General features: G+C 50.8%; 2 protein-coding genes across 15 annotated transcripts in view; one reads left to right on the forward strand and one right to left on the reverse strand.

Moving 5' to 3' along the window:
- The window catches only part of ATG7 (autophagy related 7), a 261,895-nt gene extending 251,306 nt beyond the window's left edge, over window positions 1–10,589 (forward strand). For all 6 annotated transcript variants that reach the window (XM_032262224.1, XM_032262222.1, XM_032262223.1 and 3 more), the window contains one exon: window positions 7,660–10,589. In XM_032262224.1, the coding sequence (XP_032118115.1) occupies window positions 7,660–7,692 (33 nt within the window). In that variant the 3' untranslated portion in view covers window positions 7,693–10,589. The remainder of the gene's footprint in view (window positions 1–7,659) is intronic.
- The window catches only part of VGLL4 (vestigial like family member 4), a 166,085-nt gene continuing 158,810 nt past the window's right edge, over window positions 9,075–16,349 (reverse strand). For all 9 annotated transcript variants that reach the window (XM_032262232.1, XM_032262236.1, XM_032262231.1 and 6 more), the window contains 2 exons: window positions 12,189–12,312; window positions 9,075–11,724 (listed from right to left, as the gene is read on the reverse strand). In XM_032262232.1, the coding sequence (XP_032118123.1) occupies window positions 11,453–11,724; window positions 12,189–12,312 (396 nt within the window). In that variant the 3' untranslated portion in view covers window positions 9,075–11,452. The remainder of the gene's footprint in view (window positions 11,725–12,188; window positions 12,313–16,349) is intronic.

The following is a 16,349-nucleotide window of genomic DNA, read 5'->3' on the forward strand; positions in this document are numbered from 1 at the left end:
TTATTCATCAGTTGGTGGAAACTGGATTGTTCCCACTCATTTCCATATCACGAATACCACATTTGCCTTTTATGAATACTTACCTATGAATACTACTGTGTTTGTGTACAAGTTTATATGTGGACACGTTTTCGTTTCTCTTGGGCAGTTACCTAGGACTGGAATTGTTGTGCCATGTGGTAACTGTGTTTAACTTTTTGGTGAGTGACCAGCTGTTTTTTTATGAGGTGGGTGGACCATTTCACATTTCCAGCAGCATTATATGAAGGTTCTAGTTTGTCCACATCCTTGTCAGCACTTACTATGGTCTGGCTTTTTCACTGTAGCCATCCTAGTGGGTGTAAAGTGGTAGCTTACGGTTTTGATTTATATTTGCCTGATGACTGATTATGTTCGAATATCAGTTCATGTGCTTCTTATAATTTCTGGAGAAATGTCTATTCAATGTCTTTGGCCATTTTTTGTTTTGATTTTTGAAACAGGGTCTTGCTGTCACCCAGGCTGGAGTGGAAGTGGCACGGTTATGGCTTACTGCAGCCTTGACCTCCTGGGCTCAAGGGATCCCCCTGCCTCCGCCTCCAGAGTAGCTGGGACTACAGGTGTTCACCACCACACCCACCTAGTTATTAAATTTTTTGGTAGACACAGGATATCCCTATGTTGCCCAGGCTGGCCTTGAACTCCTGGGCTCAAGTGATCTTCCCACCTTGGCCTCCCAAATTGCTAAAATTACAGGCATGAGCCACCACACGTGGACTTTTGCTGCATTTTTAAATTGTATTATTTGTCTTTTTATTATTGAGTTGTAAATAGCTTTTATATTTTTTCTGAAAAAATATAAAAGGGTCTCACTATGCTGCCCAGGCTAGTCTCAAACTCTTGTCTTTATATATTCTAGATACAAGTCTCTTATCAAATACATGATTTGCAAACATTTTCTCTCATTCTGTTTGTCTTTTTTTGTTTTTGAGACGGAATAGTCTTGTTCTTGTCCCAGCTGGAGTGCAGTGGCGTGATCTCGGCTCACTGCGACCTCCGCCTCCCGGGTTCAAGCAATTCTCCTGCCTCAGCCTACCAAGTAGCTGGGATTACAGGTGCCCGCTACCATGCCTGGCTAATTCTCTTATTTTTAGTAGAGACAGGGTTTCACCATGTTGGTCAGGCTGGTCTCAAACTCCTGACCTCATGATCCGCCCGCCTCAGCCTCCCAAAGTGCTGAGGTTACAGGTGTGAGCCACTGCACCCAGCCTGTCTTTTCTCTTTCTTAACAGTATCCTTGGAAGCACAACAATTTTAAATTTTTACTAACTCCAGTTTACTTATTTCGTTGTTGCTTGTACTTTTGCATTTCCTTTTAGTTTTTAAAATATGTAACAAATATATGATTCAAAATTAAAAGGCATGCTCAGAGCAGTCTCGCTTTCATCCCCACGCACCCTCTGTAGGGAGGCATTTAAATTAATTTCAGCTTTTATCATTCCTGTGTTTATATTTGCAAAATTTAAAAAACCTTTTTTTCTTACACAAACGTGGTATGCCACAGATACTCTGCATTTCTTTCTTCTTTTCTTTCACTAAAGAAATCATGAAACTGAGCCCATATCAGCTGATGGAACTCACTGTGTTTTAGGGCCTCAGTAGTCCAGGTGTGGGTGTGCAGCAAATGGTTTCTTCAGCTGGTTCCCCGCTGAGGGCCTCTTGGGCTGTTCCCAAGCTTTTCCTGTAAAAGATGCCGCAGCAAGGGATAATACCCTTTCCTGTAGTGGAGGCGTGTCTTCAGGACAGACTCCTGACAGTGAGATGGCCAGGTCAAAAGTGAAGCCTCAGAATTGTGGCTGCTGCCAGACTGTCCTCTGCAGGGGCGGTGCTGTTCGGTTTCACCAAGGAGGTAGGAGAGTGGTTCCCCCACAGGCTCACCAGCAGAACGGATCATGAAGCAGTGAGATTTTCACTAGTTTTATCTCAGTACTTTTTTTTTTTTAAATAAACTATATTGTGTGATTTCCATTCAATGAAATGCACCCATTTTAAGTGTTGAGTTGTGACAAAGGATCTACTTCCTGTCACCACAGATGGGTTTTTGCCCTTCTAGGATTTCATATAAATGAAATTATTTGAAGTATATTGTATTTTGTGTTAAGGTTGTTTTCTTAAAAACGGTATATATTCAGAGTGTTCAAGATACCTTGACATCACGTAGTGAAATGGTTACTACAGTCAAGGAAATTAACATGTCTGTCAACTTACATAGCATGTGGCGAGAGCACCTAGAATCTACGCTTAGCATGTTTCCAAGTATACAATCCAGCATGATTAACGACAGCCCCGTGATGTCTGTTTTACCTCTAGGCTATTCATACCACGAAACTGCAACCTCAAACCCTTCCACCCTGTTCCCCACCCCTTCCAGTTGGGCTGCTTTGACCCAGGATGAAGACACTGAGATGCATGTGTTGTTGAGCACACTGGTACTCAGCGGCTTAGTAGTATCCATTGTATGGATATACCACAATTTTTCTGCTTTCCCATTGATGGGTGTTTGTGTGGTTTCTAGTTTGTACCTGTTCTAAGACTGCTGTGGACACTCTGGCTCAAGTTTTTCTGTGGATATGTGTTTTCGTTTCTTTGGCGTAAGCAGGAGTGGAATGACTGGATCACATGGTGAGCGTGCGCGTCACTTCACCAGTCACTAGACCTTTCTCCAAAGTGGTTTTGCTACTTTCTGTTCCCACTAGGAGCAGCGTGTGGGCCCTTCCTGCCCCACATCCTCACGGACATTGGGTGTCGTTGGTCTTTAGCTTCAGCTCTCCAAGGAGGTGGGGTGCACTGTCTCTGTATGGTTTTGATTTGCATTTCCCCGAGGACTGCAAGCTGGGCATCTTCTCTTATTTGCCATTACATTTCCTCTTCTGTGAAGTTTCTCTTCCAGTCTTTTTCCCCCAAATCAACTTTTTGTCTTCTATTATTAAGTTGTAAGAGTTTTTATTTTCTAAATACAAGTTCTTTTTATATAGAGATATTTTCTCCTAGTCTGCAACTTACCTTTTCATTTTCTCAGTGGTATCCTTCCAAGACTGGAAATTTTAATTCTTGTGAAATGCAAACCCATTTTTTTCTGGTTAGTACTTTCTGTGTCTTAGGAAATCTTTGCATTTCCTTTATTATGAGTAAGGCTGTGCGTCTTGTTTCTGTTTAAGGGCCCTTTGCCTATCTTTTTTCTGAGAACTGTCCATGTGTTTAGCCTGTTTTTAAAAATTTGGTCTTTTTGTCTTTTTTTTTTTTTTTTTTTGAGACAGAGTCTCACTGTCTGTTGTCCAGACTGGAGTGCAGTGGTGCAATCACGGCTCACTGCAGCCTCTGCCTCCCAAGCTCACATCATCTTCCCATCTCCTGAGTTGCTGGGACTTCAGACACATGCCGCCACACCTGGGTAATTCTAAAAAAATCGTAGAGAAAGGGTCTCCTTATGTTTCCCAGGCTAGTCTCGAACTCCGGGGCTCAAGTGATGCTCCCGCCTCGGCCTCCCACAGTGCTGAGATGACAGGCGTGCCTGGCCTCTTTTCTTGGTCTCTAAGAGCTGTCTGTTACTGAGATGAGCCCTTCGTGGTATGCTGTGACGTTTTCTCCCAGGTTGCTGTGTGTCTTTTTGACTGTGTTTTTCCATGCACGTTGCATGCATGAGTTTTTGCAGATCCAGTGTTTCCATTTTTTGTTGCTTATGGATTTGGGATCATAGGCCTTCTCTACTGTCAGGCTATAATGAGCCCACCCGTGTTTGTATCTGGTATTCTATGGTTTTATTTTCTCTAACATTTTAATCTTCATCCCATTTGGAGTTGATTCTAACGTGTGGGGTGAGGCATGGAATCAATTTTCTCTTCTTCCAAGTGACTCTCTACTTCTTTTCATATCATTTATTGAAAAAGTCTATCTTTTCCTAATGAGCTGAGATGGCACTCCGCAGGCCTGCATCATTAAAGTCTTGTATTTCCACATGTTCTTGGACACAGTCTTCTCTCGTTTCTATGCTCGCTGTGTCCTGCTGGCCGTCCGAGTGTTCCCATGCTCACGCACTCACTTTCTAGGGGGCTTCATGGCGTCTCCTCCTGCCCACGGTGGGGGCTTCTTGCCGCTCTTCTGTTCAGAGGGTTTCCTGGGTGTCTCTGCTTCCTGCTTTTCCACATAGCCTAGAACCAGCTCAGCTGGCTCCAGAAAACATTTGCTTATTTTTAAAAATTGAGACTTTGTTAATGTATTCACTTTGAGAAAACTGACATCTTTACGAATGCCAAAAACAACGGGTGTGGCTGTATCTACTCCAGTTTACGTCTTTCCCAGGTGAGATTCTTCTAGGACTGTTGCAGCTGTTTCAGAGGTTTCATATGGATTCTGTACATCTGATGTTAGGTTTAGTCCCATGTGTTATCTTTTTCATTGCTTTTATATTTTTTTATTTTTATAGAGACAGGGTCTTGCTGTATTGCCCAGGCTGGTCTTAAACTTCGGGCCTCAAACAATCCACTCCCCTCAACCTCCTAAAGTGTTGGGGTTACAGGCTGAGCCACTGTGTCTGGCCAGCATAATGGGTTCTTCTCTTTCAATTTTGTTTTTTTGAGACAGTCTCACTCTGCCACCCAGGGTGGAGTGTAGTGGCACGATCTCAGCTCACTGCAACCTCCACCTCCTGGGTTCCAGCCATTCTCCTTCCTCAGCCTCCTGAGTAGCTGGGATTACGGGTGCCCACCACCACACCCAGCTAACTATTTTTAGTAGAAATGTGGTGGGTTTTTTTTTGTATTTTTGTATTTTTCATAGAGATGAGGTTTTGTTATGTTGGCTAGGCTGGTCTTGAACTCCTGACCTCACGTGATCCACCCACCTCAGCCTCCCAAAGTGCTGGGATTACAGGCATGAGCCACCACACCCAGCCTCTTTCATTCTGTTTTGAACTAAATATTGTTTGTACTACATGTGGTTATAATTGCTTATTGGTTTTAATTGGTTGTTGTCAATTTTATATCTTGCTCTTACCCCAATACTTTTTCATTTGTATTCATCTTAGCATTTATTTTATTGGGGTTTCCAGGTGTACTTGGATATTACCTACAAAAAGATCATTTGTCTTTTCCTTAGGGTTGAATGCTTTTACAGGTTTATATTACGTATTGCCAAATCTTGTAAATACAGTACCGATTCATACTCTTCTTGTGGCAGTGTTTAGCCATATCCTTGTCAGCACTGAATATTAACATTTTTTTTAATCTGCCAGTTTACTATAATTTTCATTCATTTAGAGGACATTCACTGTTCCTCTTCCCCACACCAGGTGGCCTGCCAAGGACACAGCTCTGGTGAGGACACAGTAGGGCGCCTGCAGATCCAGTCCCACTCCAGTCCCTGTCCCTATCCCCAGGAGTCCTTGTTCTAGGTTGTTTCCTGAGGTTTCAAATGCAGACAGCTGCTGCCCTCTGAGCCCAGCCAATGGGACAAGGCCAGCGGAGAGCCCGTCTCTGCCTGAAGGATTCACTCTGGAAAATCCCCGAGTGGTTATGTAAAATCCATTGCCCGGCTCCCCGCTCTGTAGAACTGTGTCACAATAAGCCCTCTGGGTGTCTCACAGGATCCCCCGCACAGCTCGGGCACTGCCAGCAGCAATAGCCCCTCCAGTGCCTCAGTCTATCCAGGAGCCAGGGGTCAGCCAGGCACCCTCCAGGGCCAGTCCCAGGCCACCCAGTCCGAGTGTGGCCGAGCACCTATGCCTCTTAAAAATCTGGTAAAATGGATAAAGCCTCCCTGAAAGTTCCTACTTTCTTAAAAAGCCCAGCCCCCGCCCAGGCCCGAGTCCTTTTATGAACAACCCCATCCACCCATTTGCAGAGGGTACTGCTGCTGTTTGGCACTGACACTGCCCTGCTCAGGCTGGCAGCCCCCCGGGAGGCTGCTGGAGGTGCCAGAGGACACGGCCCACAAGGCTCACCCTTTTCATTCTCCATCTTGTCCCATTATCCCCCACCTCAGCCCCCTCCTCGAGGTAGCCCACCCAGCGCTTTTCCACATGCCCTGTTCCCAGCACTGAAGCTTGCTTGCTGTGTGATCTCAGGCCAATTGCCTTAGCTCTCTGGGCTTGTTTCCATCTGCACCTCACAGGTAGATGTGAGGAGTGAGAGAGCATTCACAGCAGGTCTACATAGCACATGGCACAGAGTAGTCTCCATGAATGTGTGTTCATGGAGTGGGAGAGTGGAAGAATGGATGGATTGTGCTAGCAAACCCTCCAGGGGCTCAGTTTCTTCCACTTAGACCATCAGAACCCAGAAATCAGGGTGCTGACCCGAAATATAACCTGTTAGAAATGCAGCCACCCCGCCCTGCACTGCTCAGTCCCACCCTAGGGGAGTTTTCAGCCGCACTGAGGATGAGCTCTGTGGGGACCTGACCCAGAGAAAGGGACACTTGGTTGCTGGACCCCAGACCAGCCCTTCCACAGCCTGGCTGTGCGGGCATCTGGACTGACTTGACAGTCCCCTCCCAAGAGCTTAGTTGGGCCTCAGGGGAGACGGGGGCTGTGAGAGGGTTGCCCACCGCCCCTCAGCCTGGGAGCTGGGTCCTCAGAAGAGAGGAAATTTCCGTCTATTTATTTTCCACGTCCTTGACTTTGAAAGCCAAGCTGGTGTTGATATTTACCTTGGCCAGGCCTCCGTCTCCCCAGGCCAGCCTCGTGTAAACACACTGTTCCTTCTCTCAGCTCTGCTAGCACTGAGGTGGCCTTTTGCAACCAATTCTAGGAATTTTGAAAGTCTGAAGGCGTAGGTTCAGGGACTAGCCCTCCAGGGAGCCCAGGGTGCCAGGAGCCCTCGGACCTGCTATGCTGGCCTTGGGCTCTCTCCTTGGGGGCTCACACCACGGACTGCAGGGAGTGAATGGGCCTGGGCCCATGGAGGTGGGGTCTTGCTGGGCGTTCCTCAGTTCTCCTCACAGCCGTAATGGGGCCTTCCGCTCCCCAGGTTCACAGCGAGGCTCAGAGGACACACGTTGAGGGACCGTGGCGGGCTCTGGCTATCTCCACTGCCCTGCTCCAGGCCACCTCCACCCTGGCTGGTGGGGAGGGCTTGCTCTTGAGCATCAGCCAGCTCTCTAGCGTGAGTCGGCAGTGTGGGCAACTGGTCTACAGTTAGAGGGAAAGCAGAGCAGGTGCCCAGGGTGCAGCCTCCCAAGGCAGCACGTTCCCCTACCAGAAATCCCTGCCCGCGGGGAGTTTGCCTTCCAGAGGGCAGGTGGACTGCGAGGAGAACAAGCTGGCTTGGGGTGGGGTGAGTGCTGCAGAAGCCAGGGTGAGCAGGGGCTGGCAGGGTCAGGGACGGGCCGCCAAGTGCATGCAGGAGGTGAGCAGAGGCACATTCCCACTGCAAATCCCAGCCTGCCCCAGCCTCCACTGTTGGTTCTGCCAGGTGGTTTACATACACACTAGTGAGGCCTTGGTCAAGTGAAGTAACTTCTCTGAGATTTGGTTTCCTTGTAGAGAAATGGGGTGACAGTCCCTCAGACACAAGGGAGTGTTCTGCACATGGTAGCTGCCCTGACCGCTGTGGTTCTGAAGCATCAGTGTGCACCATGGGGCGGTGGGACAGCTCAGCTGAGCCTCTCCCCTTCTTCACGCAGATCTGGGACATGAGCGACGATGAGACTTTCTGAGCCGGCCCTGTGTGTGGGACTGACATCTCCCGGCGGCCTGCTGAGGAGCATCCGTCACCGGAGCAGGACTGCTGACCCTGGGCCTGGTGATTCTGAGCCCTGGGTCCCTCCAATCTCTCCGGTCTCCTCCTTTCCATACCCTGAGGACTGGGACCCCCTCCACTGCCCAGGAACAGCCAGTGTTCGGCATTGCTTGGGATTCACGATGCAGCCAGTTCAGAGCTAAATAATAACCTTGGCTTTGGCCTTGCTGTTGACCTGGGACTTGGTCCCTCCGTGCAGTTTTCTTTTCTTGTCAGTGTTTGATAGCCAAGCCCCCAGGATCCTTATCCCTCGGTCCCCAGGGGGTGGCCCAACACAGACCAAATGGGGAAGTAAGCAACCTGCTCTGCCCATGCGCCACAAACCCCACTGCAGGCTTCTCCTGTGGGGGCCCTGGGCATGGGTAGGGTGGGACCCTGTGACTGCACTGCAGCCTGGCCCTGGGGGAGGGGAAAGGGAAGGAGAGCTGAGCAGGGTGCGGGACTAAAGGGCCACACTCGTCCCAGTGACCCCAGATCTCCACCGCGGACGGAGTGAGCCGCCTAGACAAGGCTTTCCTGCCTCCTGGCCTGTCCTCAGCTATGGGCATATAATCTGTGCTTGCCTGCCTGCCTGCCTGAGGCAGAGGAGTTTCTGCTGCTGCCTTGAGCTGGGGGAAGAGCCCAGGAATAGATCCTGGATGAGGCTCCTCCCATCCCTGCCCCTGTGAGCATGACAGGCCCAGAAGGCTGAGCCAGGGCTCCCTTCCTGCCCCAGCTGAGGAGGGGTCAGATGGCTCTACCATCGGGTAACTCGGGCAAGAGCTATTTTCCTCGTTATTCTGGGTGTGTGCAGCTGTGAGGCCCAGAGAGCAGGGTGTGGAAATCCAGAGGCGGCCCAGGTGCCTCTGCCCACCCTGCCCCATCCCTGTTGTACTGGGACCGCCGACCCCTCCCCTCTAAGATGTAGAAGGCATCGTCCCTGGAGCAGTGTAGGAGCCAGAGGCTCCCTTCCTGCTATTTTATTTTTTCAGCTTTCATTCATCTGAGGCCCAGAACCAAAGTCAAAATTGAGTCTGGGCTGACCCTTAAAATAGTGGGATTTGGTACAGTAGATTTCAAATAAGGGCTTCTCCCGAAGTAGCCAGTCCAAGGTCCAGTGGCTGTCACTCAGCTCATGGGAGCTTCGTGGGGACACAGCCGGACAGGTGCAGGGCCCAAGTCCATCCCCCCAGCCCAGTGCTGAAACTCCAGGGTTGAAGAGCCACACGTACACTATGTAGTTTAAGAGCACTTTATTATTGTTCTTAAGGCTACTTTTAAGTACAAAAAAAGATGGCCTGCCAAACCTTTTTTTTTTTCTTCTTCCAGGAAAAACAGGCCACAGAGAATGGTATATTACAGATTTACACACATGGAGAGAAGGTCAGAGCGCACGGTAGACGGCGTGGCTCTGGAAGAACTTCACGGAGCCCCTTCTTAGAGCAGGGAGGGGCTCTTTCTCAGTGAAATGTTTGGTTTTCTGCTGCCCCCTCTGCCCGAGGCCCCTCCAGGGTACCGCCTATCCCAGATAGGTCAGTGCGCCAGGGACCCGGCCGCCAGCACCGCCGACCCCCCCCCCCAGAGTGACGCCCTTGTTCACTGACAAAGAGACCTGTCCCAGGAGTGTCCTCCACCGAGCCGGTCAGCAGTGGGATGTTTTCCTGTCACGACACTCAGTAGCCTGTAGCAATAACAAACTAGTGGCTAGTAATGCAGATGCAGTGTTCTCATAGAATAACTGTGTTCCTGCACTTTTACAGACGAATCTACGACAAAAAAAAAGATCAACTTTTTTTTCCAAACAAAAAAATATGAATGATTACAATAGGAAAGGGAAAAATTAAATAGCTACATATCATTAACAAATTAATGTTCTTCAAAAAATACCTACAAATTTCTCTGTACATTCTTTACGCACAGCGTAATGATGGTCTTAAAATTACCTATATAAAAAAAGTGTTCTCAACGATTTTTCCTACAGAAAATATAGGGGCCTGAATGCCAAAGCCAAGCTTGGAAGCCCAGTAGAGTGGGAGTGAAATGTGTGCGGGGCGAGGAGAAGGGCTTTTCCTCCGCTTTCCAAAGGCCGGCAGCACCCTGTGCCTACAGCAAGAGCCACCCTCTGACCTTTTCACCCAGTGCCCGGTTCCCAAATCCAACAGTGGAACTGTAAAACCAGGGCTCCTGCTGTGTGCATGAGGCCATAAAGCCTTGCAGGGGAGGTGACCACGCCTGTGTCACCTGGTCAGGTGGCGGCTGCGTGAGCTTCTGGTGGGCCAGGTGGGACGTAGCACACCCTGGTGGAGGGGATAGAAACGCTCATTGACCAAAAAGAGCAGCAGCTGTGACCTCCACAGCTGTGTCTGTCATGCTTGATTCATCTAATTTCTAGTTAGTAACTATTAATATAGCGAATAATAAATGCAGTAATAACGGTATAAAGTCAGAGGAATGTATACTACCTTGGCCCCAGCGTACGAGGAAGCATAAGAAACACTATTATCACAGATTGTCAGTAATCTGCTGTTCAGCCAAGAGAGTTCAAAGGGAGCAGTTTCTGCATGTAGGGAATTTGGAAGACACAAACCCCACCTCCCCGGGAGCTTTTAACAAAGCAGACAGGGATGCAAAAATAAATGATGTCAGTCTGCAGCACAACTCCAGCATCCCACACCGCAGCTGACCACTGCTCATCGCGAGGGCCGGCCAGGAGCTGGCCTCCCGCACTACTTGTGAGTAAAGTGAATATCAAATACAAATCTTAGAGTACAACTGTACCAGCAGTAAGTATATCTAGGACTGTAACTGACAAAAATAAACTAATTCTGACAAGAAGATAGTATTAAGTTTTTGTTTACTGCCTATATAATAGAAACCAGCTATTTTTTCTCCATTAAAACATGCATCACGTTTAAAGCACTATGGAATCCTCCAACCTCAGCTCTAGTCTAACAAACTGCAGTGTTCAGAGAAAGTAAAATGCCCGTGATTGGTAGAGTCTGCAGTCCAGTTGCAAGCACCTGAAATCTAGAGAGAGAAAGACCTATAACCTGTATGAGACTTCCCCTTCCAAAGCTGTATTGTCTAGATTAAAAAAAAAAAAAAAAAAAAAAAAAAAAACAAACACAAATGGTCAGAAATGTCATCCTTAAACCCTTTGTTTTTCAGCAGTTTGCCCTCAGAGTTCTGGCATCACACACAAAGTTGGCAGGCAACTTTAGTCCTCCTCCAATAGTGCAAATCAGACACGACAGTTCTCTTCAAGTATACACACGCACACACACGGACCGAACCAAACACGCCGTGGAAGCTGAGCTGCACACACCCCGGTCTCAAGAAGCAAAGGAAAAAGCACAAAGCGTCTGAGTCACCAATTCATCATGGCTTGTGACTAAGAAAGCGCTGTGGAGTCCTGGCCCCGTCGGGGCAGCAGACCTGCATCAGAGGTTTCTTTGGTAACTGAGGCAGGAAGTAAGGATGCTACATTAGACAGATGTTCCACACGTAGTTCCTGCTATCATGTTTGAGGGCCCCCCTATACGGATACCAAGCAAGTACAAAACAACAAAAATCCCAACAACATGGTTTTTGCGAATAAACCATCCCTTCCCCCCACCCTCCCCCCCTTTTTTTTTAAGCACTGTTCAAAGCTCAGGCAAACCATGCACATCCACGTGGTGTTGGAGGAGGCGCTCCCTTCAGGAGACCACGGAGGGGGAGTGACTGTGGCTGACCATGTGGGCAGAGGGGCTGGCGGGCTGGCCCCTTCGAGAGGCAGACTCAGGGCTGCTGGACGCTCCGTCCTTGGCCGCTTTGATCTGGAGCCACGTGTCACCCAGAGCTTTGGCAAAGTGGTCATCCACGGAGCCTGTGATGGACACAGAGTTGGGTGCCGGCTCAGGTTCCTTGTAGTTCTTGCCCAGGCTCCTGCGGAAATGCTCCTCCACCACGGGGTCACAGGTGGTGGTGGCTGCAGGCAAGCAGGAAGGCAGTCAGACACAGGTGGCTGCAGCACCCTCCCTCAGGCAGCCCAGAGCTGGACTGGCTGCCATGGTCAGTGTAGGTTCTGCAAACAGCCCACCTCCCCTAAATCAGGCACTTAGGCAGGTCACTTCTCTGTAAAATGGTTATATACCGTCTGCACTAGGCCAGAGTTTAAGTTCAAAAAGAGAACATAGCATTACATTTAAATAACATCAGCTGCTGCCCTCCCTGCAACTAGAGCATGGTATCCTGGAGTGTGGGGGAGGGGGCAGCATGTTTCTCACACCCTTCCCACCCAAGCCATGCGCAATGCTAGGTGCACACTGTATGTGCTCAAAATTAATACTCCTTTCGACCTCAGCAATAGCTGGGCTCAGGAACAAAGGATTTCAGCCAACAGCATAACAGAAGGGCTCTGCTGCCACTGGTGAGGAAGCCTGGGACACTCACCGCTCGGTGGCCTCCGGTAGCTGGTGGGGCCTGGCGCAGCACAACCACTGTGCACAACGGGGCAGTGCGAGAGGTTGCAGTTGCGGGCGCCGGCTGAGGCGCAGGTGATCACGGAGGGCCGGTTCTGTGGGGGGGGGGGGGGGGGGGTCAGCATGTGAGGACCACCACAGTGCCGGGCACCGCCCCTGGAGCCCTGCCTGACTGCATCCGCTACCTCCCGCCTCAACACTGGAGACCCGTTGCTAAACACAGCCAATCAACAGAGGGAGCGCAGCTCCAAGGGTGTGTGTAGTGGCCCTTGGTTTTGGCTGTTTGGATCAGTGAGGGTACAAAGGGCGAAAGCTCAACTGTTGATTTGGTCTGTCCCCCTCTCTCAAATCTGCCTTGAGACAACAGACACTGGGCGTCCTGTGGACGGCAGAGGGTTGCAGGAGGGACCTCGCTCCTCCCGTTACTGTCCCCAGAGCCTTTCCCATCATGTCCACAGAGCCGTGGGTGTGCCTGAAGCCATCCAGGACACTTCAATGCACGGCAATTAATTGGAAGCATTTTGTTTGAGCCAAAGCCAGCTTGAGTTGGCTTCAGTGATGACCGACAAATCAGGACAGAGAGGGAACAGAGGAAATGCGCCTAAGTGTAGAAAGGCACACATCCCAGCCCAGCCCAATCTGCCCGGCACACGACCGCACTCTCCTTCCTCATCACCCCCATGCTGTCTGCCTGGCAAACTCCCCTTTTCCTTCAGGCCCTGTTCAGATCTCTGTGAAGCCTTTCACTGGCTACTCCCTCCTTTCACTCCTGCTCCCCCAATCCACCAAAATTCAGCAAGTGCATCAGTCTGTCCAGGTGCTCCCATAAGACCATGCACACTAGGTAGTATGTCTAGACCCCCAGCCTTGGTGCAGAATCTGGGGCAGAAAATACTTATGAACTCAACAGCTTCCTCAGGTTCCCCCAGGAAAGGTATTTCCCGATACCAGCCGAGGACAAGGCAGAGGAATATGTGGGCTAAGTTCTAGGACGGCCAGCGAGGAGTTGGTTGAAATCACCCCACAGTGACCAATGGTGACAGCAGTGTCAGCCAGAGGGACGCCAGGCCTTGTCCTCCCCAGCTAGCCCTTTCCATTAAAGTCAGAGCAGTAGCTGGTATAAAGACACAAAAGGCTTGCATGCCAGTTCTCCTTGAGATGGCAGTTAATGGGAATGATGAAAATGGATTCTAGGATGAAAATGTGGATCTACAAGGATGAACTGGGATTAAACATAAGGGTCTGTGCTTAAGTCTAACAAAAAATTACACAAGCCAGGGTGGGGGGAGATGCGGCTTAGCAGCAGCAGACAAACCAAACATTCAGGGTTTTTTAGTAGCGCAACACTTTAGCAGCAGGACAGAGCTGCCCAGAGGTCATAGGCCCTCTGTGGTGTGCACTGGTGGCGGTGCAGAGAACCCGGGCAGGTGGAGCTGGGCTGAATGTCCACGCTCTGCCTGTGAACCGTGCCTCAGGTGAGGGCCTTCACGGTGCTGAGCAGACAGGGTGGGAAAAGGGGTTGGAGACCGAGATGAGGCCTCAGCAGATTTCACACCGGGCTGACCACAGGGCAAGCAGCATCAAGAGAGCAGGATGCCCACCAAGACCTGGACACGAACAGAGCCGGGAGGAAGGAGGGCCCTGCCCCTGTCCAGCTCTCAGTGGGATGGCCAGGCTCTTCCTGAGCCCAGCTGTACCCATGACCTTGGGCTCCGGAAGACACCCTAGGGTCCTCCCAGTAAAACTTCCTTCCTTTTGTGCTCAGCTGGCTTGTTCTTTGCAGCAAGCATGTCCTGACCCATGCAAATGTGGGGAACTGGGGAGACGTTTCAAGTGGGGGAGGGCAAATCAAGGAAGATGAAGTGAGCTCACTGTCCAGCCTTTACGTCAGTCTATCCCAAGGCAGGAAAGGCCACTTCAAAAGAGACTGTGCCCCCTCTCTGGCAAGGGACCAGCAGGGCAGCCTGGCTGACTGGTATCGGGGTACCTTCAGGGCACCTGCTGACCTGAACTGGGTAAATCTCCTTAACCTGTCACCTGCAGATGTGAAGATGCTCAGTGCCTGGGCATCCTCTCCTCCTCCCACAACCCAGGCCACAGGGTGGCCCATGAGTTCTCCTGGGAGTGGCTCCACTGCCACCCCTTCCCACGTGGAGTCAGCCATCTTGCCTCTGCCTCTGTGGTTGAGTGCAGGCTGGGACTCGACCACCTAGAACAGGCCCCAGGCCTCCAGACGGTGAGCGTTTATGACATCTTGAGACCCCCCTCCCCCACACCAGTATTTTCCAGATGGGGAAAATGAAGGCCAGAAACACCCTGCTGGAAGTTATGTTGCAGATTTGTGGCAGGGTCGGGATAAGCCCTGTTCTAACCCCTTCAGCCACTGCCCCACCCACCTTCACTGTCTTCAGAGGCTACCCTGCAGGAGAGAGGTCCCACCTTTCCTATCTGAAAGCAACCCCCGAGGCTTGCTGTGTGAAGCTTTTTTTTGAGACAGGGTCTGACTCTGTTACCCAGGCTAGAGTGCAATGGTGGCGATCTTGGCTTACTGCATCCTCTGCCTCCCAGGTTCAATCGATTCTCCTGTCAGCCTCCCGAGTCACTGGGATTACAGGTGCCCACCACAACACCTGGCTAATTTTTGTACTTTTAGTAGAGAAGAGGTTTCACCATGCTGGTCAGGCTGGTCTTGAACTCCTGACCTTAAATGATCCGCCCACCTCGGCCTCCCAAAGTGCTGTCCTGTCCCGGTTCCCAGAGATCTGAGTCACAGTTTCCACTGCACATAAGAAGGCTTCCATGTGCACCCCACAGGGCTATAGCATGCGTTTTGCCCTGCTGTGGACACAGAGCTTTGCTGTCACCACAGGAAGCCCTCTCCCCACCGCCACTTCTCTGGCTCTGAGCTGCAGAATGACACCCAACAGACTCCCGGCAAAGGGTCTTGGAGCTGCTGCAGCACAGGCAATGCGGCTGCTTGGTGTCAGCAGGGCGCCCAAGCCCAGCTTGGGTTGGAGTGTGTGGCCCCGGCCCCACCATGCTGCGGCAGGAAGGAGCCCCACAAATGGTCACAACATGAATGATGCACTGACAGCAGCCAAGGAGGGCAGGATTGACCCCCTCTTCCCCATCAACCCCAGCCTAAAATGACAGCTCTGGTTGGGCCCACTGTGCCCTTCCCAGGAAAACAGGCAGCTTGGGGTTCTGGCTCTGTCCTCAGTCCAAGCCAGGATCCTGCAAGGACACAGCTGGGGAGTCAAGGTTCTCCCTCCTAGGAAAGCTGCTCAGGAGCCCTGAGGCATGAGGAGGGGCCCTTGCCACATGTGCTGTGGGCAGCCAGGCCCACTCCAGGTTGAGGAGAAGGAGAGACAGGGTAAAGATAACCAGGCTGCTCTGTCCAGCAGTTCAGCTTCTGCAAAGCAACGGTGACCGAAAACCAAGGGCAAGATTCTCAAGAGGCTTCCAGAGCCAGGGTCATCCGAGAAAACACTAAGCCCGCCGAGGGCCACCCTGACCCTGCAGCCGAGACAGCGCACAGGGCACCAAGGCCCAGAGGCTGGACGTGGGTGCTCTGAGATTACAGCTGAATCCTCCCCTCCAAACCCCTGTCCTTCAGAGACTTCCCAACAGCAGTGGCAATGGCCGGAGAGCCAAGTTCCACCTGCATGATCCAGGCCATGGCTTGTGGCATCATTACAATACCTGTTGAGCTTCACAAAGCAGAAAGCATGTCCACTGCCCACCCCAGGTGCAGTGAGCGGGCCTGTGGGTCCCACTGCCCACACACCTCTGCTCTGGCCCCTGCTGCTGCCCAGGAGCACAATCCTCTCTCCTCACATCCATTTTCCCAGCTAGACTGGGAGCTCCCTGTGGCTGTGACAGTGTCTACACACACCTCTGGCTGCCCAGAGCTCCACTCCACAGAGGGCTGATAAAACACTGAAATGAAAAGCAATGGTAACTCGGCCCCAGGTTCCATCAGACACATCAGTGGTCTCTCCTGCAGACTAAAACGGAATGTGCTGGGAACAAAGAATGCATCTTGCTTGACAGGCTTCTGGTACCCCCAGCACACAATAGGGTCTATGCCATTTTGTTAAATGAATGAATTGAAAAAGCAGGATTACCATGT

This window comes from Sapajus apella, unplaced genomic scaffold (genome assembly GCF_009761245.1).
Source record: "Sapajus apella isolate SASKATOON/1434 unplaced genomic scaffold, GSC_monkey_1.0 scaffold128, whole genome shotgun sequence".
Lineage (NCBI taxonomy): Eukaryota > Metazoa > Chordata > Mammalia > Primates > Cebidae > Sapajus > Sapajus apella.